Raw genomic sequence first — 26,900 nt, 5'->3', positions numbered from 1 at the left:
TTTTAGCAACCTGATGTCGCTCTAGATCGGACTCCAATCGCGTAGTTTCGCTCTGAAAATTTTCTCGGGTCACACCACGCATCCAGTCGAGTTTGTTTATTTTTTCTTTTTTTCATGAGTTGTTGTTTAGGGCGCGTACCACGTGTTCGTTTTACTCGGAGTCAGAGTAGCCCGCGTCTAGGTTCAAAAACGAAAACGGTATTAGCGTGTGTGGCGTCAGGTCTGGTTTGCGTTTTGTCTTCATGTCAGTTTCTTCAGTTTTTTTTCATGAAACTAACCAAACACGATGAAACTAAGCTCGAGAGCTTCAGTAAAAAAATCGGACGTTTGGCCGAATGAACTCTCAAGCAGTGCTGCAAATTGTCAGTCATGAATTTAAGTTATGACAGATCGGCTCCAGTGACATAAATTTTCCAATCTTCGTCGTGCAAAGTTGCTCGTTGATAGTGACATTTAGCAGCTCTGCTCTTAAGTCACTTCAGTTAATCGTTCAATCATGACGTCAGACACGAAAAAACTGAAGGTGTATGGGTCGCTTTAAGATTGCTTTAGATATGTCACTGGTCATTGTGCATCTGTCCGGATGTATTTCGGATAACTTTATAAATCATGCACTGCTCTTCGATTATTCTACTACTGTTTTTATCTTTGAGACTTGTATCCTTTTTTTTACAAAATAAATAATTTATTTACATTAGAAATTATCCTACATTATGATAAAGTCTTACACTACATAAACTAAGGGAGTACAGATGTACAGCACAAACGGGATCTGAGTGGAAGAGGTACAGTTGAGTAGAGCATTGATCCAGCGAATAAAATTGTCTCTACCTAGAAAATAAGTCGCTGCAACGAGGATACTGACAGCAATTGCACTATCGTTGCATCATAATGAGAGGGAACGGAAAGATGAAAATCGGGGGCGTCCCTTAAAAATTGGGATCATAATCTCGGTAGTATCGTCGCGAGTTGGTGTTGTAGTGACCGCTGGGAGGAGGTGGTGCATGGTGATACGGAGGGTACAGGGCCATCACCGGTGGCGGAGGTTCATGCATCATGAAGGCCGCATCTGCTAACCTGTGGTGGTGGTGGTGATTCGTCGGAGGATAATGCGATCCCTTCAGTCCAAAGTCATCGTAGAAGTAGTTGTCGTTTGGATGACGTTGCGATCGCCAGCTGTCGTAGATATTCGACGCACTGCTACCGTGCATGGAGTTGGAGAAGCGCTGCTAGAAGAAACGGTAACAAATTACAATTGAGATCGTGCGAAACAAAATCTGATCCTCTTCGCCATACCTTGGGTTTTACATCGTGCGTATGATCTTCCCACGTGTCATCGAGATTGTACAGATCTTCCGAACCAAAGTTATCGATTCCTCCCATGTGATTTTTGTTCAGCTCGTTCAGCATATCTGCCGTCAGCGGGGTTGGGGCTTTCTTCTTAGCTGCCTTTTGACGATTGATGAGCTGAAACAAACATCCGTCATGAGTACTCGTTTGCGGGAAATAGAAGTACACAAAAAGGTAAAACATACCACAGAAACGCCAAAAATGACAACAAAAAGAAGTGAGGCCAAACCTATGACAATACCAGCGATTGCCCATTGTGGTAGAAGCTGATCTTCCTCCTCGGGAGGTATCGTGGGAAGAATTTGTTTCGGAATGACTGAAAATTAAGAGTGATTAACTGCCCAATTGCGCTAGGAAACAGCAACGTAATGCTTACCGGTGAAATCTGTCGAAACTGGATCCACCTTGAACCTGCCCAACAGGAACACCTCCTTTACCCTCGGTATCGCTGATTGTAAATTCTCTTTTGATTTTCTAACAAGTTCCTCTGGCTCTCCATCGTCCGCTCCGTCCAATTCCGTGCTAGGTTCCAGCGTCGTCGTTACAACCGGTACCGGCATCAACGCTTCGTGGAACAGCTTCTTGATCTCCAACGTGTTGACGTCCTGCGTCAGATCAGCCAACTCAACGAAGTAATCCACTAGGACACTACCTTTGCTGAAACTATCGATTCGCACCTTTTTGTACCATCTACTAAGATTCTGTGCGTTGCTGTAGACTTCGTTTAGCTGGGCTTCCACTTCCTTGGCAAGCTGCTTCCATTCAGCAGTGTTATGATCCAACAGTTCCGGCACCCAATTGACTCCGTCTACAATACGGATCGTACCGGCTAAATCACACTCCGAGTGACACAGGCCAGGTTCCGTCGGTCTAGAATAGAAAATTACAAGTTTATAGCTTCAAAACTTTAGAGGTCGAACCCGCTTTTCACTTACCTCGGTGTTGTGGTCGTCGTGGTAGTCGTAGTAGTTGTAGTCGTTGTAGTACTGGGAGCCACTAGCAATTTCTCCAATAGCTCCTGTTGCTTTTGACGTTCGAGCAGTTTTTCAATCGAGAGTGGCGTAGTCGATGGCGTTGGCCATCCGGTGAACTCGGTTGTAGCTCGAGTGGGTGGTCCCTTACGGATCAATATGTCAGGAGCTCCTGGTCCCTCGGCATGCACCGGTTTGGCTGTTGTTGATCGTCCAGAACCCGGTTTTTTGATTCCCGGTCGACTGGGAAAGACAACCTTGAAGTTGTTGCTGCTGCTATTGTTACTGGAACCGGATTCAGATTTAGATTCATTGAAGCCATCCGGCAAAAGTGCGGATACGTCTTTGAACTTGACCTGTTTGAACAGCGTTGAGGGATCAATAATTTCCGGAGCCGGTATTTTGTCCTCAGCTGGTGGTTTGTATCCGGGTGGCAGGAACTTATTGATATCTTCGTTGAATACGATTGAAGCTTTGGTGGATGCTTCCGTCTTCGGTGGTTTATAGCCCGGTGGTAAAAATTTGCCAATGTTTTCGTTGACAACGAGCTCTCCTTTCGGTGGTTTGTAGCCTGGCGGCAGAAACTTACTAACATCGTCGTCAACGACTGATGGCACCTCGGTTGTCGTTGTTGTTGTTGGTTTTTTCGAAGTCTTAAAGTTTTTATACCCTGGAGGTAACAACTTACTCACGTCGTCTTCGATAACACTAGCTTTGGCGGGTTTCGTGCTGGGACCCGATTCGCCCGGTGGTTTGTAGTCCGGAGGTAAAAATGAGCTGATGTCCACCGGTTGAGCCTTTTTGAGCAGATCCAAAGTTCCGTTTGGTTTTTCGCCCACCCTTACTTTGCTTATCAGTTCCTTCAGATTGTTGGTGGTCTTCAATTCGTCTTCCGTTCTATTCAATCTGTAATCTTTTGGTAACAAAGAGCTCAACTCCTGAATCGGAGCGTTACTTTTATACGATCTACTAATGTTGGCCGGTCGGAATCGGTTTCCGAACTCCGGTCTCAACGGTTCTTCATTCAACACAACTTTGGCAGCGGCCAAAGGTTCATGCGTCGTGCTACTGGCTCCGAATTTTTTCGTCTTGTATGCATTTTTCTGCTTGTAGTCGGGTGGTAGCAAGAACGAAATGTCATCTACCGCAATAGCATCAAAATTAATTTTTTTAACTAAATTTTCCGTGCTCGTTGTTGGTTTTGTTGTGGTGGTCGTAAAACCTGGACGAGGTTTCTTTGTCGTTGTAACTCTCGGTTGGAATTTTCTTATGACCACTGACGGAAGGGAGCTTGGGTTCTTCGAATCATCTACCGTCATTTCTTTCAGCACCGGTAATTTACCCGTTAGGACCCCAACCGACAATTCCGACTGTACACGATCCAACTTGTCATTGATACTTTCCGTGGACAACGATAGATGGCTAAACGATTTTTCCGTAGTCGGAACATCCGAATCATCCGTCACTGCTATAACGGGTTCCTGCGGGGCAACCGTGGTTCGGTCAACCTCCTGACTACTCAAAGTAGTCACTTCAAGCTCGTCATTTTCGTTACTATTTTTCGAATCCAGCTCCGATAAACTTTGCTTCTTCTCTTCCTGTTCCACCTGAGGGAATGGCAAAAAGCGAGCTCCGGACACACTTCTGCTAGTTTGAACTGACGCAACCACGACCCAACTTTCGGTGGTTGCATTGGAAGTTAGCTCGGCTTCTACGGAACTATTCACCGTTCGTTCCGTTGTGCTACTCGCCTCTTGACTCGTAGATTCTGTCGTTGACGTCGGAGTCGTACTGGTCGTGGAAGTCGCTTCCGTTGTGGTTGCCCGGGTGGTTAAAGGCACAGAATCTTCGCCGGAATGATTGATGGCAGCTTCTTCCTTGGGATCCTCCTCCGAGTAAAATAGTGTATCGATATCGGCTGACAACTCATCCTTCGCCGATGGCGACGGTGGTTTTACGTCTGCTTGCACCGTCGTACTAATCACAGGCTCCTCATCATCATAGACGTAGTCATCGTCGTACGCAGGTTCCGCTTCCGACTTTTTATCTTCCTGTACTTGAGGCACGAGAGGCTCAACTTTCTTCGATTCATTGTGTTGTTCCTCTAGTTCCTCTTCACCAAATTCCTCATCGGTTATTTCTTCCGATCCCGAGTTCGGTAAATAGAAGTTATCCGTCAAAATAACTGTATGATCTTCGATTTTCTCCGAATTCCTTTGCCCGTCGTTCTCATTGACCACGTCATAATACTCGTTTTCGTTAATGTTATTAAGACTCCCTCCGCGTTCCTCGTTTTCGTATTCCTTCCCCGTTGTACTAGTCGGAGCACCGACGGTTGTCGTGCTGCTTACCGCTTTCTTCTCATCCTTACCAGCACTGATAGAATTATTTTTCTGCGCTGTCGTCGTCTTGAAGTCTCTAATCTCCTGTTGATCGTCCGCGAAATCACTTCCGTCCTTCGGGTCCTCCGCGTAGTCATCGTAGTCGTAGATCACTTCCGCCGATTTTGCCGATCCATTGTGGGTGATGTTGATCGAAGGGATCACCGGTCGGGCCGGTAGATGAATGAATCGGGATAACGGAGCCGCCTTCGTCGTGGTGCTCGTCGTTGTGGACGTCGATGTACTGGTCGGTGGTTTCGTTTTGATCGAATTGACGAAAGTGCCACGCGATGTGGTGGCACTGTTTGTAGCGATCACCCGCTTGGAATCGAATGCTTGCCGGAATGGGTTCGGGGCTGGTGTTCTGGAATGACAAAACAAAAGTCGAATTAGACAAAAGTTTGGATTCCCCAATGAAGATTTTAGATGGATGTCGTATGCTAGGTGCAAGAAATTGTGAGCCTTTTGCTACTCACAATGTATCTGACAAAACTGAAGTGAACAACTGGACCGCTTTTACTGAAGGGCAGTAGGGGCACATTCCCCGGACCCATAGGGTGCCTTCGTCGGAGATTAGACGAGTAGACTGCGACGTAGCGCCGATATGAATCATCGGGGCGCCAGTGAAGCCATCCTCAAACCAGAATCACAGGACCGATCCAGGCATCTTGCCGATCAAATCGTTTACGGGTTTTGGAAGCGTCGGTTCCGGAAAAATTTGCGTCGTCGGGGAACTTTCAGTCGGTGTAGGCTAGATTTATCATCGGGGACTGGCAGAGTAGTTTTGCGACGTAAACCAACGCTGGGTCGTCGAGACTCCGGAATCGCCGTACCGACCTGGGCATTCTCCTGGTCGATCCCCTGGAGTGATGCGTGTGGTTCAAAGCCAAAGGATACAAAGAGTAGGATAGAACGTTGCAGACGTCCATACTGAACACCGATAATTCTGCAGTAATAACTAACGGTAGTTCCATGAAGGTAGAGTTGGAAATACTAGGTGTTATAGTGTGTAGTCCCAAGTAGTCTTAAGGGGCCCGCGACAAGACTAGGGTTGACGGTTAGGGCACACAAATTAATTTTTCCTCAGGTCCCACCAATACGAAAAAGCGACACTGGTGAGCATCAAGATATTTTTCATTTTAATAAAATAACATAAACAGCATTAGGGGTTGGGGTCTTAGTATCTTTCTCCGGACAGAACTCAATGAGCGAAGAATAGATGCATCGGACCCTGCTTCCATGTCGTAAAATGCAACATTTACATACGTTTTTCTTTCACTCGACGCATAACTCAAACGTATCAAATCTTATTTCTCGTTTCACGATAATTTTTTTTCTTGAACAAACAGGTTTTTATACACATTTGTTCTTAATCGATTTCTTCGAACTTCTAGAATAGTTTCATCTGATGAAATGCTACTTTATTTTTCATCTTACTTCTCATCTTTCACGACTATAATTTCAATAAAAACCATCATATCTAGCAAAAAATCGTTGTTATTCTTACTCCATAGGAAAAATATCTCTTAGAAACTCGTAGTATTTGGCAGAATCATTCTTCATAAAAAAATATTAGAACCACATTGTTTCCATTTCGTTAGAAAGACCATGTTCGAGTGGTTAAAAAATTTATTTGTTTTTTTTTCCAAAACTTTTTGTTTTTCAAGGTAGAGTTCAAACATCTAAGATTTCTAACATCGGAATCGATTTTTTTATCCCCGCTGTTCCTGCATTCGTTGTTAGTACGAGGCACGTCAAGTGAGTAAGTGTACTGTGTCACAACAGTAGAGAATACTTTTTCGACATGTTGGCAACACTGCCGTGTAGCCTGATCCCTCCCCTTCAAAACGAGACCAATACGAGGTTGGTCTGTTGAAAACTCTTGACGCAGTATCATCTCTCTCGAAAAATGTTGATTGTGCATAATTCGCGCCATCATTAGCTACCTCATTGCGAAGAAAAAAGCTCCTGTCAGATGTAAAAAAAAATTAAAATGGCGATTCGAAATAAAAGAATGAGCATGTTGACGAAGGGAGTCTGCCAGCTGCACAACAATGCCAGACCTCGCACGACCAACGCAACGAAGAAACTCCTGTACCTTTTTGAGATGGGACGTTTTACGTGTTGAACCACTACCTGCATTCTCCTGATCTAACTCCATCAGATTTCAATCTCCTCACTTCGCTGAAGATGCACATAGGTGGGATCAAGGATGAGGAGGTGAAGAAATGAGCGAAAGAGCTGGTGAGAAAAAATTCACCATTTAGGGATTTGAAAAAAAAGATCCTAAGTACTGCATGGCGTGGTTCAAACAACTATGCAAGTGTAACATAAAGAGTAATGAACTGAATGTAAGAGAACGTTTCAGAATAATTTCTTATGACAGTGAATAATCAATTTTGTATTCTATTGCAATAGCATCCTGTTACTTTTCGTATTTATTGTTGTATAGCAATGAATTTAATAAATATTTGATCTTAAGCTAAATAGTTGATTTCTGTTACATTTGCATTCCTATTTGTCCTCGATTTTATCACCGGTATACTTATCTTTATAATATAATGATGAGATTCATTCCTTTGAAAGAAAAGTGTAGGGGAAATTTTTCCCTAGCGTAGGTAATGGAATGCAAGTATTCCGTATGCGTTTTGGGAGCCTACTCAATCTCAATAAATTTTCGTAGACGGAAAAATCTTGTTCATATCGCTACACGTTTTATTTAACCTCAATGTTAATCTTCTAGTTGTTCTTCTCGGACGAGAAGATGCATCGAAACAAGTATTTCATTTTTAAATTTTTATTCACTTTTAACTGGTTGATACTGTCGTAAGTCGTACTAGACAAACCTTATTGTAGTATTGTAGTATAGGCTCGGGTAGGTGTAGCGATTTGAATAAAATTTTTTCGTCTCCGAAAATTAATTGAGATTGAGTAGGCTCCCAAAACGCATACGGAATACTTGCATTCCATTACCTACGCTAGGGAAAAATTTCCCCTACACTTTTCTTTCAAAGGAATGAATCTCATCATTATATTATAAAGATAAGTATACCGGTGATAAAATCGAGGACAAATAGGAATGCAAATGTAACAGAAATCAACTATTTAGCTTAAGATCAAATATTTATTAAATTCATTGCTATACAACAATAAATACGAAAAGTAACAGGATGCTATTGCAATAGAATACAAAATTGATTATTCACTGTCATAAGAAATTATTCTGAAACGTTCTCTTACATTCAGTTCATTACTCTTTATGCATACGGAATACTTGAATTCCATTACCTACGCTAGGGAAAAATTTCTCCTACACTTTCGAAGGAAAACAAGTCACCATACTGCTTCATTTTATTTATTATTAAAATCATTTTTAACGTAAAATATGTAAAACTTGACTTTCTTATGTTCAACGCAGTTATTGTTATGAGTTTTTGTGTGGAAACGAATTCAGCTACCTCCACTTCTAACTTCGAAAGGAGCTGTATTGTCATGATGTTAGTAGATTTGTTCAACTGCAGGTTTCGTACCTTTTATATATCGAGGTACAGGGTTAAATTTTCCTTCCTGAAGAGAAATTCAATACTACGCTTTCTGAAGTGATCCCACACTCGATTTTCACAAAAGAAAGCTCCTATGGTCTTATAGCGAACTTTTGAATTTTATCCAGATCCGACGTCTGGTTCCGGTAATATATGGTGAAGAGTGCTGAAAAATTTTAAACCGTTTTTGAAGAAGACGATGGAAAGACCACGTTAATTGATGGTTAACCAAATCGGCTTTGGCTGTACAGGTATCCGATTGCATTTAAAATCTCGGAAAACAAAACTCACTTCGGTTCCTTAGGCATAGTCAAATGGATTTTAACAAACTTTTTTGGGATTAAAAATGCCCTACTCTTCACTATACGGGGCCGGGGGTCAATTAAAAGTTTCAAAAATAGCCGCGTAACCTTTTTGCGTCATAATTTTGAACGTTAATAACTTAGTAATTTGTTGATGGATTGATATAATTTAACAACCAATCGATTCGGCAACTTTTAACTTGAACATGTATGGCAACGTTGTTTCAGTATTTCAATAGCATACTATTGAAAAAATGGTTAGAATTGACCTATGTTTTCATCCAAATAAATGCTGCAAATCATTTCTAGATTTCAGTTAATGCTTGACTGCGAAACAAGTAGCTCGTCCAGTGAGGTGATGACTAGATTGTATATGCGTTCGCTCGTTGGATTGTCGCTTTTGCTAAATCTTCACTGTACGAGGTTTTCGTGTCAATTTAAAAAAAAATGTAAAAATAAACGCGTAAACTTTTTCTGTCATGATTTTGAACGCTTAGAACTCAGTAATTTGTTGAAGAATTTATATAATTTAACTACCAATCGATTCGAAAACATTTAACTTAAACCTTTGCGGTAACGTCATTTAAGTATTTAAATTGTGTTGGATTGAATTGACCTATGTTTTCACGAGCCAATGACAGTCTCAGTGAATGATGTCAAACTCTCGTCCGATTTGCGCAGTATGAACTATAGCACAAAAGGGAATCTATAAATATATGCCCGAATACATTTCTGCTTTAGTTTACCCTTGGCTTATCTTGATTCTCCGGTAACTAGCAGGCCAACTTAGAATTATCGGCGATAGATTTTTCAAACCTATTTTGAAGCGCCTGTATCTCTGTGATTTATTGATAAATTTTCCTCATTTAACTTGATTCGAAAAAGTTTAAAAATGTTTTAATTTGTCAACGGGTAGTTTGCATACTGAAATCTCCATTTACATACGAACAACACGGTGGCGCGCAAATAAATTCAGTATAAAGTTGTGTTATGATGATAATCATCGATAATTCTTTTTCATTAAATGTGGCTAAATACAAAAAATATCATATCGATTTTAATTGGTTCTTTTCGGCAAGCATTAACTGAGAGAGATATGAAATGAAAAGACGAATAGGTATTCTAGATTGAATCAGTTATAAATTTAGAACGGAAAAGCTAGCCTAGGCAGGCTCATATAGGCATGATCAGAAGAAAGAAATGAATTCTATTCTACCTTCTACTTGAGGGGGTCGAACACTAAATTCGAGTCCACAAGTATGGTCGTTTAACAAGTGTAGTTCTTCACCACACTATGCTACTGATGTCAGTAGCAGTCTAGTAGACATTATGCGGCAATTAAAACCAAATAACATATACAAAGAACTATCTCTCAGCATAATCCCTCAGACCCTATTATTAAACCAAACAATAATCGTGTAACCTAAGTGAATAGTTAGAAATTGATTTAGTCGTATAAAGCATAATATTTTGGTCTAATCTTGCTTCCAAGAATCTTATAGAAGGGAAGTGTAGTAAAAATAATGCAATGCAAATCGTTATGCAGTATCGATTTGAACAAGCTGTTGTCCCACCAGGAATAAAACGCTTCAAAAGATTCGGAACTTAGTACAAAAAAGTTGCACCCACTCACATATATAGAACTATCAGATGCAATAAAATACAGTATTAGAGATAAGCTCAATACAAACTGATCTGCGATTTTACATATATCATTTGAATCCTTACTAAACTCGGGTTACCGCCAGTATAAGTTGAATTGTCATTTACATCAAAACAACAAGTGTCTTATCACTACATGCATTGTAACAACGACAATGTTCGTTCATGTATTAATAAAATCAAGTTACAATATGAACAAAATTAAGAAATTTGGTTGCGTATGCATTGGTTCCTTAATATGCAAAAATGAAAATCAATTAAAGTAACAAAATATGTTCTGCGGACTGTGTCACATATTTTCTTCCTTGTATTGCTGCCATTCTATTTTCAGACACTTTCCGAAGATTATTGACGCTTTTTAACGAAAGATCATTAAAATTACACTATTACTAAGTTAATTGGTTGACGGTTATTTAAATTTTTCACATTCACATTTTTCGATCAAAATATTTAAAATCTTCTCTAATCTCTGTTTAAAATATGATTAAGTTTGTACGTTCTCTGTCTCGAAAATTATGATGATATAAAATCGTTTCATTTGTCCAGATTCATATCTTGAGGTTGTTCGTATCCAAAATGGATCTTTTAAGTACCTTTGAAATCATCATAATTGACTTTCATTTAAAGGATATTTTCCAAAAATTTTGAAATATAAAAATTTGTTAAAGGCATCAAAATAGAGTAGAATCAATTGTTCTGAAAGAATCTAATTGTCATTTTGATCATTCGCCAAAAATGTAAACACTAAAAGTAGAGCAAGTTTGTAATTTGTGACTTTTAGTGCATCCACCATTATCTTTTTTTTTTGTATTTATTATGGGTACCTAAGAATTATTTCATTTTTAATGTAATCGTGATCGGTCGTGTCTTGCATACAACCTGCTGAGTTTTTCACTGTAGGATTCAATTAAACGAATTTCGCACCAAATCATATTCGGAGTTGACATCATCCATTCGGAGTTTGATTAAACTTACTGGAAACGTAGATTTTGTCGCAAAAAGCCACTTGGCTTATCTGTTTGTTTGTTTTTTTTCTAAATTAATCTAAACTAGTCATTCCCAAAGGAGTCGATATCGACCAAGGCCGAAAACGTTTCGAGTTTCTACACCATCTTTTGAAAAGGGCCAGAGTTTTATAACATTTGTTTTTTTTTTTCAGATAGTAATAGGCGTAAAATGAGAAATCTTACAAAAAAAAATGATTTACTAGATATGTTCTTAAAATAAGTTAAATTTTCAAATGAATTTAAAACAAATTAATGACTATTATTATATAATTATGTTAAACAATCAATTTTAAATTTAATTCGTACGTATTTTGCAAGATCCAACTTTATCCATTCTAATTTTTTTCTCGTCTAGTCTGATTCTTTTGGCAACAATCGGGCAACTAGCGAGAGAGTATTCTGTGAGATCTTCACACAAATTGTGCCTCATTGGATTTTCAGATGATTATGATTTTCATTTTACAGTAGAATTTGATAACCTTTTACTGGAAAATAATACAACTCAGACAAGAAAACGTTTTTGTTAGATAATTTTTTTTTCCTCCAATGTGCCTATCTTGCAATAATTGAACTGTTGGTAGGGAACATAATTACTTTTCTTGAGACAAAATTTTATTAAAATTAAACATGGTGTTTATTCGTAAATGAGCTTTAAAATTTCGAAATCGATTTTATACAGAGTAGCACTAAATTTAGATTTTTTTCAGTATTTTAATTCGAAAGCTTAATTCATTTAGTTTCCATTCATCACTTGAACAAAACATTACTGGAGGATTTGTTACTTTCCAACTGTAACCATTTGAACAAAAAATTGATGAATATAGTTTGGACCTTTTCAAAAGACAGTTTAGATCAGTTTTGGAAAAAGAAAGTATACAAAGCGGCTTTTTGTGAGAACGTCCACATGTCCAGAATATTTGATTATGATGTGAAATTCAATTTGGTGGAGTTGAAAGGAAAGAATTCCTTTCAGGTACGTTCACGGTTCTCATGAGTTTATTTGTTTTTGTCATTTTAAACCGACATGTTGTTTCTATCCGAAGTAAACAAAAATGGTTTTATGTCGTTTTCGCTTAACGCCCAGCTTGCTGTCAAACCGTTTGCCTGAAGTGAACTTTGAACCTAGTTGCAACGTTATTGAACTGAAATTAGTGTCTGATTCTTGAATCGGGCTTGCTCACATCTCCGCTTGCCAAGTACGAGTCCAATACAGTTTCGTGAAAACTGTTTTATTTTTTAATGAAACTACCCTGGTTCGGTTTCAGTTTTCTCAACCGAAAAACGATTTCTGCTGATTTTTCCCTCTACTTGTAAACATCTAAAAAGATCATCAAATTCATGGTTTGACCGAGGTAGCCAGTTTCTAGGGCACTAGACCTGCACCAGTGGATTTGCCATTGTTTCACATTCGTGTGACCATTTATCCTTCATCTTATCTAACATTCCAGTCAAACAATAGTTGAACTCACCGTCCGGAAAATCGATTCCTCAGCACGACGCTCTCAACCGTGGTACTTTTCGCAGTGACCGGCTCCAGTGTGGTGGTAGATCGATATCGATTGGGCTTCAAAGTGGTTTTGCTGTACCGATTGCTGCTACCGTTATTCGTCTCATTCTGCTGCTGCTGCTGCTGCTGCTGCTGCTGCTGTTGGTTGGGTTGATCTTCCGTCTTGGATCGGAAACCGTTTCGCACCACCGACGGTGGCAACCGCTGCGAGCCATTCGAGCCGGGCTGTCTTTGTTGTGCCGCCGTCGATCCCGGTAAACCTCGTGACGGCTGTGAATCCTCGTTACCGAACGGTCGGGCCCGGTTCGAGAGGTACGATAGTGGCTGGTCGCGTCTTCCGCCCGATTCCGTCGTGGCCGCTGGGCGCTGTGCAGAGAACGGAGAAGAGAAAAACAAAAAAAAACGAAATTACTTAAATGTGCACAAACGTATGTTACTCTCCTTTTGGTTGGATGCAGTTTTCAGTGGCGCTTGTTGATGGGTGGGGAAGGTGATTTGAATTAAAAATTCTCGCCCATTCAATCGCGGTGCGGCACACCAAGCAGTGCGGCAGGCCACAACAGCTAGAAGGTGAAACAGGTGGAACGAAAGGAGCACGAGCAGGTGTTACTAATGGAAGTGAGACTTTCATAATTTCTATTGAAAGAACCGGAAACAATTCACCGTCCTTCGTGGTAGGCAGACCTGCCTACAGAGTCGAACGTCGAAACATATTCTGGCCTCCAAATTTAGTTATTGGTCATGTTAAGAAACGTCAAGAGAATCAGAAAATTTTTCCTATTCGAATGGTAAATTATCTCAACATTAAAATAGCTATAAACGAAACAAAAAAGGAAAGGTTTTGGAACTCCTACAATTTTTTACAAATCATGACCAAATTTAACTGCTTTGGATTCGACGAACTAATTTATTTGTAGACCTTTTGTAAATTCAGTTTAACAAGTTCAATCTTTTCGATTATTAAATAATTTCAGTCTTCTGAGTATCTTATAGAGACATTGAGTGACATTTTGCACTCATTCATGTAATTCAAAATTACATAATTGAGCGGAAAGCGAATACGAGAAGTATGAGAAATTAAACTATAAATTTAAATCTGAGTTTGTGAAAATTCGAGATCCATATTGATGATTTCAACAATTGCTTTAGAGATTTCGGCAACCGGAATTCAGGTACCTATATTAAAATAGTTTTGAGCAAATTTCAGAATAATTTTTGGTATTTTGCATCGTTGCTTCAATCGACGGTCTGAAACTATAAGCACTCTTCATCTCGTAATTGGAAGTCGGATCTATACAGAACTCAGAAATTTTGTATGATACCAAAGTACCCTTCATATAAATCTTAATATACAAAAATCGGCTCAACGCTCTCTAAGAAATCGAGTGGGTGAGTGAGCTTCGTTGCACTTGCAGAACCGGGAGCTGAGCGCCGAAAAACCCAAAATAGAATTAAAAATTGGTCATTGGTCCCGAATTTGTTTTGTATTGTCAATTTGATAGACGGTTTAAAATTTTTAACATTCCTCTCCCCATAATTCCGGAACCAGAAGTAGGAATCAGATAAATTTTAAAATATACTCTCAAAGTGAGTGAGTTTATCAGGTGTACAACTTTGCTTCCGCCGTTTTCCGATAGGTGGCTGTACCGGCTGAGGCTGGTCAAAATACATAGATGATAATGCCTTCAAAGTGACTGTATACAGTGCCTATCATCGCCTTTTCAGCGACAGCTGTTCTTGTTTTCGTATTATTCACGCTCGAAAATGTCTGTTTGTGTGCCCAATTCTCGCAATTTGCGGGAAGTTTTACTTTTCTGTTACAATTCGAAAAAATGCAGCTGAAGCGCATCGAATGCTCTCAGAAACTTACGGTGATGCTGCTCTGAGTAAAAGAACGTGTCGGGAGTCGTTTCAACGTTTTAAAAATGGTGATTTCGATGTCGAAAACAAACATGGTGGTGGAAGAGAAAAAACCTTCAAAGATGAACAACTAGAGGCATTTCTTGATGAAGATTCGAGACAAACCCAAGAAGACCTTGCCGAATCGTTGAGAGTGAGCCAGCAAGTCATTTCAAATCGTCTCAAGGCCCTGAGCATGATTCAGAAATAAGGAAACTGGGTGCCGTACGAGTTGAAACCGAGGGACATCGAGCGCCGTCTATTTGTATGTGAGGAAATGCCTCAAAGACAAAATCGTAAGGGGTTTTTACATCGAATCGTAACCGGTGATGAAAGATGGGTTCGATATGATAATCCTAAACGGAGAAAATCATGGGGAAAGCCCGGGCATGCTACTTCGAAGGCAAAACCGAATATTGACGGCGTCAAGGTTATGATTTGTATTTGGTGGGATCAGCTCAGTGTGATTTACTACGAGCTTTTAAAACCGGGTGAAACCATCACAGGAGATCGCTACCGAACGCAACTGATGCGCCTTAGTCGCGCGCTAAAAGAAAATCGGCCACAATATCAAGAGCGACATGACAAAGTCATCCTCCAACACGACAATGCTCGGCCTCACGTCGCAAAAGTGGTCAAAAAGTACATGGAAACGCTGAAATGGAAAGTCTTGCCCCACCCACCGTATTCCCCAGATGTCGCCCCTTCTGACTTCCACCTATTCCGTTCGATGGCACACGGTCTGGCAGATCAACATTTTCAATCCTTCGAAGAGTTGGAAAAATGGATTGCTTCATGGATAGCGTCAGTCAGAGAGGACTCCTTTTTTAGAGCCGGGATCCGAAAATTGCCGGAAAGATGGGAGAAAGTTGTCGCTAGCGACGGACAATACTTTGAATAATACATCTGTAAGCACTTTTTCGCAATAAAGCTTTTAATTTTGGAAAAAAAACGGCGGAAGCACACGGAGAACCCTTTGATCATAAAATTGCGATATCGCAGTTTTTGATTTTTGCGATAGTTGATTTAACTAATTTCATTTTGATTCAACCAATATGGTTTTTGATTTGCATATATTCAAGTAGTTGAAAAATATGTTGTCTTGAATGCGGTCAAATGCCGGAGACAGTTGAAAGCAAAACAATAATTGCAATGCAGAATCAACAGCTTTTTTAGTTGAAATCTGTTCGCGTCGCTTCAAAATGTCAATGAAAACAACATCAATGGCTAAAGCGTTTAGTGAAATTGTGTTCATTCGATTTGAGAAATTTATGATAACAAGTGTTTATCTAACAGCGGTGTTGTGATAAAGTTAACCTTGTTTAAGATGAAAAAGATTTGGTGACAAATTAGAAAATGTAAATGAATGATCATCTCGTAATCTTTCAGGTATGCGCAAAAATTTTATGCTTCAAATTCAATCATTGATTTACTTCCACCAGACTGATTTACTTCCAGCTGTTTGATACCGATGATAATGTTCATGCATTAGCAATAAAACGCTTTTTGACATGCATTTAATTTATAAAAGTAACAGGAAGGAAGGGTTTCAAACACACAAAACGCGCTGCGATTGAATGGCGCGTTTGAGTTGCCGCCGCAAAATTCCAATTCCCAGCAGTTGATGCACCCAAGCTCATATGAATTGACTAAAATTATCAGTGCATAACTTTAGTTCAACCGTTTGAAGGCATCATCTTTCAATACTCATTTTAGGTAAATTTAATAATTTCGCACTCGCCCCTCGGGGCACTTTTGCTGATTTAAAACGTTTTTCTACATCAGTCATTTCCGATCGCACTGTCTAAAACAAAAAAAAAACGATTTATTTTTCAACTAACAGAATTTTGTTTCAATAACAACACCAGTTATTCCAACTAAAATATTTGTTGAAATTGAAAGGTATGTGTCCTCACTAATTGACAGCACTTTTTTTCAAACTGTTAAATTAGTTGTTTCAACCATCGTTTCTGCTGATCGAAAAACAAAAATGACAGTTTAGTTAAAACAACAATCGATTAGTTGTACCAAATTTTAACCAATCAAATTCAGAAAATCAACTAATATTCTGGTTGAAATGGGATCGAGGACCTGATAAAATTACAGGTTTTGACCAGAGCCGAACCAGTTCGCTGTTTTCAATGAAAGAATCCATTCCAACAGCCTCACCTTCGTTTGTTTACTGTCTCATTCGTAAACGATCGCATACAGAACTACCGATTAGAGACAAAGCATTTTCGTCTTTCGCTTCAACAAAAGACAATATTTAGCCAATCTTCACTCGTTTACTCCACGACAACACGAAACCAAAATATCAGAAATTCAGTCGAATTTCAATTCTCATTCTTACTTCAGTATAATAAAAATCTGTAAAGTTTGACTATGAAGATTGTCTAAAATATGTTAAATCAAAGTTATTGTACTCCAGAACCTTTGCAGAACTCTTCGACAATCAGAACTGTATTATATACGAGCCCCAATCATTGCGAATCGTTTGCTGTCATTATCGATTCTCGAAGCATCGGTTGAATATCGATGCTGGATAGTAAGCCATTATCACTGAAACCCGAAAAGGTAAACAAGAAGAAAGAGCACAATTTTGAATCTACTGCTCCGCATTTTTTATTGTCCGAACATGAATCACGTTCGCATAAATTGGAAGCGGAGTTGAAAGTGACATTTAATTGTCGTCATTTTCGGCTATTTCGAGTTAATGAAAACTAGTTTTTTTTCGTCTCTGGTTTTGACCGTGTAATTGAAGTTAGACTATTTGGCCAACTGCTAACAAGATCCACACACCAGAAAAACTTTATAAAGAATCTCCATTGAAATTGCAGCTCTTTACATGGGCATTTATAAAAAAAACTTATCCGCCTAGTGGTGTGAGAGTGTCTTTTTCTTGTCGTTTACACAATCTCATGAAAAGATTTTATTATTTATTACGACAATTTGAACGGCTGACAACAAAAATCGGCTGAGAGCAACCTTGTTTGAAAAACCCGTTTAAGTACAGGGTGATTTTTTAAGAGCTTGAGAACTTTTTTAAACAATAAAACGCATAAAATTTGCAAAATCTCATCGGTTCTTTATTTTAAACGTTAGATTGGTACATGACATTTACTTTTTGAAGATAATTTCATTTAAATGTTGACCGCGGCTGCGTCTTAGGTGATCCATTCGGAAAGTCCAATTTTGGGCAACTTTTTCGAGCATTTCGGCCGGAATAGCCCGAATTTCTTCGGAAATGTTGTCTTCCAAAGCTGGAATAGTTACTGGCTTATTTCTGTAGACTTTAGACTTGACGTAGCCCCACAAAAAATAGTCTAAAGGCGTCAAATCGCATGATCTTGGTGGCCAACTTACCGGTCCATTTCTTGAGATGAATTGTTCTCCGAAGTTTTCCCTCAAAATGGCCATAGAATCGCGAGCTGTGTGGCATGTAGCGCCATCTTGTTGAAACCACATGTCAACCAAGTTCAGTTCTTCCATTTTTGGCAACAAAAAGTTTGTTAGCATCGAACGATAGCGATCGCCATTCACTGTAACGTTGCGTCCAACAGCATCTTTGAAAAAATACGGTCCAATGATTCCACCAGCGTACAAACCACACCAAACAGTGCATTTTTCGGGATGCATGGGCAGTTCTTGAACGGCTTCTGGTTGCTCTTCACTCCAAATGCGGCAATTTTGCTTATTTACGTAGCCATTCAACCAGAAATGAGCCTCATCGCTGAACAAAATTTGTCGATAAAAAAGCGGACTTTCCGAATGGACCACCTAAGACGCAGCCGCGGTCAACATTTAAATGAAATTATCTTCAAAAAGTAAATGTCATGTACCAATCTAACGTTTAAAATAAAGAACCGATGAGATTTTGCAAATTTTATGCGTTTTATTGTTTAAAAAAGTTCTCAAGCTCTTAAAAAATCACCCTGTATATTATAAAAAACTTTGAAAGTAAAATCTGGACACGGATTTTGCAATGCAACCCAGATAACTAGTAAGCACTAATAATGGCTGTAAAATAGCCTTTTATGAGCACCAAAAATTCTTATAGATCTATATCAGCAATCTGAAAGCTTTTCTGTTTTAAATCAAGCAGAATTCAGCTCTCTGAATCTACACTAGCCATAAATAAGCATTATCTTTGCCGTATATTTTGCCAAAGTCAGTTTTGATTCAGTCTCAAGAGTAATTGAAATACCAATTGACGATTATGTGGTGTCAAAATGTGGCATTAGTGTGTGCTCATTGGTTACCAGGGAAGAGTCGCTTGAAAACTTTTTTTTGCAAGAATCGGACAAAAATGATCTGAATGCAAAAACCTGATAAATATTTTTTCGGTTCTTGTGAAACAAATGTTTTCATCCGGTTTTTGCACTACCGACTACCGTGTTGTGGGAACACAGAGTAGATCAGGTTGTCCGTAACAAACAAGCAAACCATGTCTCGTCTACATCAGCAGCTGGTAAAAACTTTGAATGCAAAAACCGGATAAAAACATTTATTTTCTAAAAATCGGTTAAATTTTTGGCAAATTTTCGCATTCAAAATTTTTTTTGTTCTGTTTTAGCAAAATAGATACTTGCATTGATAAATCCGAGCCTGGTTTTTTTACTCTCGATGATTTTATCCCGTTTTTACATTCACAAACACTTAAACGGTTTTTTTAAACTAAGCTTCAATTATCCGACTTATAAATTCATCCGTTGATTTCTAACATGAATTTTGGCTCATTTATTAAACAAATTCAGATTGAATCGGGTAGCTAACAAAAGTACCTTGATAAAAGTACACCCGACAGACTCATGAGAAGTAAACTTTCAATTGTTTCAATTCTTATATAAAACATATTCCAAGTTTTTTCAACATGTAGTTCATGTGTAAATTAACTTAAATGCAAGTTTCATTATTTCTACACTCAGCTAAGATACGTTTTTACATTGAACATAATATGATTTCCAATTGATTGTATTAAAAAAAAATTTAAAGACTTTAACTGGAGTTATTCGGGTTGTAGTCAATAATATTTCTCAAACCAAATGTATGTCAAATAATACATTTCAACTTGATCGTTGGTTACATCCGATAAAATTGTGTGGATAGTAAGTAGTGCTATTAGTCGGTTGCGTCACTTGTACGATTAATTCTACACAACTCGAATAATTAGTCATATGACCGTCGAACTTGGTCCATAATCCAAAAGAAGATTTCAAACGAGCCTAAACTTGCTGAAATCTTTTAAACTAGAGTGCTTATAACAAGTGTGACGACTGCCATTTCTTTCGAATGACAGCTCTGTTCCAAACGAGTATACAACCAATCAAATATTTACCAGACATTGCCTTTTCCGACTAGCATTTGTTTTCATCGATTAGCCTCGCATTGGCTGAGCAGCATTTCGATTCCTACGAAGAAGTCGAAAGTTGGATGTCTGATTGGTTTGCTTAACAAAGCACCATGCGTTTCCTTCGTATAGAGTTTCAATGGTAATGCGTGGTTCATCGTTCTTTTTTTATTATGGACGTTGGTTGATCGGTAATTTTTTTAGAAAAAAAAATATTGTGATTCATTTAAAAGAAAAAGAAGCCGAAGCACTTCAATGCGTTAAAAAAAATTAATCAATAAAAAACTAAAATTGTACCAAAACCGGAAGTGTGAGAAAATTTGGCCAGATATTGGCAAACTTTTCCGCTTAAAATATTGAATTTTTTTCGTAGAGCGGATGCTCAAAAAATCAAATAAAATTACTTCCAGCCCAAACGTTTTCAAATGTGTTCTATCAATGTGAATACTCTTAGGGGAAAAATTTTACATGCCTAATCTACCTAGCAGTGAGAGGATACCTTTTTTGTCATTCCGCAGGAATTTTTGCATGAATATTCGTCGGTTTTGTTAATTTTCATATAATTTTTAATGAATTATAAAAACATTCGGTTTGATTGATAATTATTAAAATTTGTAGTTTCTTTCAATTTTTGAAAAATTTTCTGTGTCATAAAATTTTGTTTGAAAAACAATGAATATGTTAAAAATCTTTGACATATTTTTGAATGATTTTTACATGACCTCTTCTTCTAACCAACCATACCTTTTTCGTTTTTACTCTTTATTATATATATTTTTTAATGTATCTATCAACTTGAGGCTCCATGCACCTTCCTAAAAAATTTAGTGGCTATCGTACCATGCAAAAAAATGTATAAATGATTTGTAAGAAAAGATCCAGAAACCATCTCTAATTTACACCAAAATACGCAGTAATACGCGACGCGATGGTATAAAAATGTCTGTCAGACGGAAGTTTATATAAGTACATATTTTCCTGAGATCTACATCTATGAGCTATAAACTTAGAATGCAATGTGAAATTTGCTATCATGTGGTTTGGCTCACACGTTTTTTCGCGCAGTTCATTTTAGAGAATTCACATACACGAAATCAATCCAAAAGTTTTAAACGCAAAACTGGTTAAAGAATACGTTGTTTTAAGAGTATTCAAAAACTATTGGAGACAGCCCTATGTGGTTATAAGATTTGTTGACGTAGGTTGTCAAAATCACTGCTTTGTTTATCTTACCATATTTGTTTTAAATGTTTCGGCAGCAATTTGTTTGCTCCATATAAGCTCATTTGTGTCAAAACGAAATATTCATTCGAAAATAACTTTTTGAGAATTTTGGTTGCCTTGAAAAGGACCCTTTAGTTTGTTGAGGTTTGTGCTGAAAAGTGCTGATCAGATTTGAAGGTTTCTTTTGCATAATAACAGTTCGGCTGAAAAGTTCGTATCGTTTAATAGAAACACACATTTTTTTGCCAAAATTCGTTTTTATTATTCAACATAATTGCCATCAGAGGCGATACAGCGATTATAGCGATCTTCCAACTTTTCGATACCATTTTTGTAGTACGATTTGTCCTTTGCCTCAAAATAGGCCTCAGTTTCAGCGATTACCTCTTCATTGTTTCTAAATTTTTTACCAGCGAGCATTCTCTTGAGGTCTGAGAACAGGAAAAAGTCACTGGGGGCCAAATCTGGAGAATACGGTGGATGAGGGAGCAATTCGAAGCCCAATTCGTTCAATTTCAGCATGGTTTTCATCGACTTGTGACACGGTGCATTGTATTGATGAAACAAAACTTTTTTCTTCTTCAAATGAGGCCGTTTTTTTTAAATTTCGTCCTTCAAACGCTCTAATAACGCTATATAATAGTCACTGTCGATGGTTTTTCCCTTTTCAAGGTAGTCGATGAAAATTATACCATGCGAATCCCAAAATACAGACGCCATAACCTTACCGGCCGATTGTTGAGTCTTTCCACGCTTTGGGTTCGGTTCATCGCGTGCAGTCCACTCAGCTGACTGTCGATTGGACTCCGGAGTGAAGTGATGGAGCCATGTTTCGTCCATTGTTATATATCGACGAAAAAAATCGGTTTTATTTCGATATAACAGCTCCAAACACTGCTCAGAATCATCAATTCGTTGTTGTTTTTGATCGATTGTGAGCTCACGCGGCACCCATTTTGCACAAAGCTTTCTCATATCCAAATATTCGTGAATAATATGTCCAACACGTTCCTTTGATATCTTTAGGGTGTCAGCTATCTCGATCAACTTTACTTTACGGTCATTGAAAATCATTTTGTGGATTTTTTTCACGTTTTCATCGGTAACAGCCTCTTTTGGACGTCCACTGCGAGTCTGGATAACACTCATCAAGCCATTTTTGGTATCGGCGGCACTTTTTTTCATCAAAAAGTAGTGTTTCATCAACACACGAAATTCCTTTTTTTACATTTTTTTCACAATAACAAAAGTAGCTTCACTCAAAATGCAATATCTCACAAACCAATAATCAGACAGCTGTCAAATTTATACACGTATCTTTTGAAGGTTGGTACTAACTGAAAATGGTATGGATTCAATTCTAGTGGCGCCCTCTCATAGAAACGATACGAACTTTTCAGCCGATCTGTTACCATAAAGTAAGCTACATTTTCACAATTTTGACCACTGTTTCCCGTACTTCCGGAAACGAAGACTGGTGGAGAGATGAAATTCGATTCGTTTAACATTCAACTGATACAGGGTGTTCCAAGAAAAACTTCGAATTTAAAAATGCAATATTAAAAAAACGGTTTATTAATGAAAAATGTTTAGTTTCAACAGTACGGCGCTACGTGCCACACAGCCAACGAAACCATCGATGTTTTGCGGGCAATCTTTGAAAATCGAATAATCAACAGAAATGGCGATGTAAATTGGCCTCCGAGAAGCTGCGATTTGACGCCACTGAATTATTTTCTTTCGGGAGCGATTAAAGCTAAATGTTATGTCAACCATCCAGAATCGATTAAAGATCTCAAGCACGAAATTCAAGCTGTTATTGATGACATAAGGCCTGAAACAAATGAAAATGTGCTCAAAAATTTGGTGACTCGCACTAGCTAATGCCAAGCCAGCCGTGAGGGAAAATAATGTTTCATAAAAGTTTCATGAATCAAACTTTCAAATAAATGTATAATCATTGAAATCTATCCAAACTTATTATTAACTTACCAAACTTAACTTTATCTATCCAAACTTATTATTAACCAATATTTTCAAAATTATTTTCACCTTGAACAATCGGTTTGAATCTGATAGTTCTTAATGATTAGTGTACGACAAAAAAAAACATCACATCGCACAAATCTGTTCCAATTCATTATTGGCGACTTTCGTTACACAAAAACCATAAAACACACACCCAATGTACCCTGCCAATGTCACACGCACAGTGGGTGGGTGCTAAGATTGATTTGATTTCTTTGTTAGCTTCAGAATAGTGGCACTGACCTTGTCATGAGCGGGTTACCAATTGTTATAGGGTAACTTTCGTATATTCTGCATGGACTGACTGCTCTTACCGCTAGACCATAAGCGAAGGTGCGGCAAATCGAGTACTTCGTTTGACAGGATGAAGGAAGGTGTCTATTACCGAAAAAATGCTCCAGTACCTACCGGCTCCACATACCGACATGCCAAAGTGTTATGAAAGGTGCTAGTCCATATTGACCGTTACTTGAAAACAGCTTTTGTCATGATTGACAGTACACCGCATGAACTTCAGATTGAATGGGCGTTTTTTTTATTATGGGTGGCCATGATGTACGGCTGCGGGGAAGTAAGTGGTTCCCTTTTTCGGAGATCGAGAGTAATTTATATTGCTGAAGTATTATGTTTTCGACCTAATCAAACGGTTTATTCGCCGCGTGACGCAGCATTGTAGTCGAGCCTAATGCAATTTGCAGGGACGCGGATCATGTTCATGTATGATGTGAAAAAATTCGACCGAGCAGAATGGGTACCGCAAACATAATATTTGAAGGCCAGGCGCATGCTAATAAACACCCCACGAAACGGTATTTTGCTCTTGAATGCCGGATTCTGGCTAAGGTTGATCGTGATCTAGCGACCGCAGATGGTCTAAGTTACCGACTAGTTTCGTAAATTGGGCGAAAATGTCCCAATCACGCGAGCATACATATTCGAAACTTTGCCGACCACATAACTTCGTGGGGAATGGTGCCGGGCGCTCAATTCCGTTTCGGCGATGGAACTATTTATCACGTTTTACGGTTATGAGATTATCACGACTTCGAACCTGAGCTTTGGTTCCGTTGGTGCCTGATCGAAATGAGTGACGCCAGTCAATAATGTTTTCCACCATGTGCTAGGCAATTTTGGTTTAAGGAGTTGCCGTTCTTTGAATTCGGTCGGGGTTTGCATAATATATTGACAGTGCAGAAGTATTTTAGCACAGCGAGCGTAAATGATGGAATATATATAATTAATTGGCAGACGAAGGCTCAATACTGAACATTGCAAATCGAGCTTTTATATTAACATTAAAATCCTAAACTATGTAATAAAAAAAACATTTCGGTTGTCCAACTAAAAAGTATATCGATAAGTAATTAGCAACATTCAAACAGTTATTACTCTGAAATGGCTTAATTTTTGGCAGAGTGTTTTGCGGTCAATAACAGCTGCGCAATCGATTGGTTTCAGTACGGTTTATCGTTTCAATGATGAGTCGAATTAATCCGGAAACGCGAAAGAAAATTCTGCACACTTGGTGCTCAGAAAGTGATGTCACGTACAATGAAATTGCAAAACTGGTGAAAGTGCACCACACCAGTGTCAAAAATATTATCGAGAAGTTCGGTAAGACCCTTTCCATGAAAGATTTGCCCCGATCCGGTAGGAAAACGGGTCCCAGCCAGCCCGGCCGGGACTTGAAAGTGGTTGAGTACATCAGGAAAAACCCATCGGCGTCGACGCGGGATTTGGCCAAGTAGTTCAACACCAGCATCTGGATGATTCAACGGATCAAAGTTCGGAACTCCCTGAAAACGTACAAGAAACAGAAGGTGCCGAAAAAGTCCCTGGTACAGCAAGTTCAGGCTAAAACAAGAGCGCGAAAACTGTATAACCGGATTCTACAGAATAAAAACGGATGCATCGTGATCGACGACGAAACCTACGCCAAGGAAGACTCTCGAGCGCTGCCCGGACCGCAATATTATACGAAATCGATGTACCAGGACCTGGACGACGCTGACTCCACGGTGGCGATGGAAAAGTTTGGGCAGAAGACGTTGGTCTGGCAAGAAATTTGTACCTGTAATTTGCGGTCGACGATTTTCTTCACGAAGGGCACAATTAACGCCAAGGTGTACAAGGAAGAATGTTTGAAGAAGAGAATGCTGCCACTGTACAGAAAGCATAAGGCTCCTCCTCTATTCTGGCCGGATTTGCCTTCTGCCCACTACGCCAACTCCGTTCTACAGTGGTTGTAAAAAAAATAATGTACAATTTGTGGAAAAAGGACATCAACCCACCGAACTGCCCGGATCTTCGGCCAATTGAAAGGTATTGGGTAATGGTCAAGCGGCACTTTCGGAAGGAAGGTACAGTGTGCCATCGAACGGAATAAGTGGAAGTCAGAAGGGGCGACATCTGGGGAACACGGCGCGTGGGGCAAGACTTCCCACAATGCTATACATGAGAAAGAATACCACAATATTATACATGAGAAAGGCATCATTAAACCACTAGGTGGATTAAAACAGGTTTTTAAAACGTTGAAACCACTCTCGACACGTTCTTTTACTGAGAGCAGCATCACCGTAAGTTTCTGAGAGCATTCGATGCGCTTCAGCTGCATTTTTTCGAATTGTAACAGAAAAGTAAAACTTCCCACAAATTGCGAGAATTGGACACATAAACAGACATTTTCCAGCGTGAATAATACAAAAACAAGAACAACTGTCACTGAAACGGCGATGACAATTCGTTAGGCACTGTACACACTCACTTTATCATCTATGTATTTTGACCAGCCTCAGCCGGTACAGCCACCTATCGGAAAACGGCAGAAGCAAAGTTGTACACCTGATATTTAGTCACATCGTAATCAAGCAGTAACAGGAGAAATGAAGATACACTGGGGTCTTTTTTACGTGGTATTTTTATGCGGTCTCTTTTTATACGGATTTCCGAAGTTTCGTGGATTTCCGAAGTTACGCGGTTTTCTTGTTTTAGAAATGCATGAAACTCCGAGATCTGGTGTTATTCTGACATTTTTTTAAGTGAACTCTTTGACACTTAGGAAATTTTGGATTAAAAAAAATGTTTAGATTACACCAAATCGAGTCCCAAAGTCGATTTTCACAAAAAAAAATTTTTTTTTCAGATTACACCAGATCAGGACGTTTCATGCATTTCTAAGAAATTTGGCATAAAAATAGATTTCATCCATTTTGCGGTTTTTTTTCTACGTGAATTTCCACAGTTACGCGGTTTTTTTTACGCGGTACGTATCCCCCGCGTAAAAAGAGACTTCAGTGTAATATCAATCGCATCGGCAATCAATGAGCGTCCTGGTGAGTGTAATATCAAGAGAATTTAAGTTCTAACAGATCAGTTCTCAGACACTCAATATATGGTGATTTGTAGAGCCTGGTTGCCAGCAGTCCAGTTACATGAACTTTCACATCTTATTCGTGCAAAGTTGCTAGTTGATAGTGACATATAGCAGCTTTGGTTCTAGAACTATAATTTCGAAACTGAACTCAGTTCCTAAATATAGTTCCAGAATCCAGGTTCCAGGAACCGAATGCGATTATTAACAATTTGTTGCTGCTATATTTAGGAACGACTGCTCCTCCTGACGACCGATGTCCAAATGAAAGCACGACCTAAACTGAATCAACATTTTATTGAACTAC

General features: G+C 38.9%; 1 protein-coding gene across 3 annotated transcripts in view; it reads right to left on the bottom strand.

Annotated features, from left to right (window-relative positions):
- Window positions 1-625: 625 nt before the first annotated feature.
- LOC131433073 (mucin-2-like) overlaps window positions 626-26,900 on the bottom strand; it is a 235,204-nt gene continuing 208,929 nt past the window's right edge. For 2 of the 3 annotated variants that reach the window (XM_058599833.1, XM_058599831.1), the window contains 6 exons: window positions 12,685-13,088; window positions 2,286-5,066; window positions 1,727-2,220; window positions 1,536-1,666; window positions 1,297-1,467; window positions 626-1,229 (listed from right to left, as the gene is read on the bottom strand). In XM_058599833.1, the coding sequence (XP_058455816.1) occupies window positions 930-1,229; window positions 1,297-1,467; window positions 1,536-1,666; window positions 1,727-2,220; window positions 2,286-5,066; window positions 12,685-13,088 (4,281 nt within the window). In that variant the 3' untranslated portion in view covers window positions 626-929. The remainder of the gene's footprint in view (window positions 1,230-1,296; window positions 1,468-1,535; window positions 1,667-1,726; window positions 2,221-2,285; window positions 5,067-12,684; window positions 13,089-26,900) is intronic. The other variant, XM_058599832.1, reaches the window with a different exon arrangement.

This window comes from Malaya genurostris, chromosome 2 (genome assembly GCF_030247185.1).
Source record: "Malaya genurostris strain Urasoe2022 chromosome 2, Malgen_1.1, whole genome shotgun sequence".
In the NCBI taxonomy this organism is placed as follows: domain Eukaryota; kingdom Metazoa; phylum Arthropoda; class Insecta; order Diptera; family Culicidae; genus Malaya; species Malaya genurostris.
Note: the sequence above shows the minus strand (reverse complement) of the source record. Positions and strands in the feature narration are given on the sequence as shown.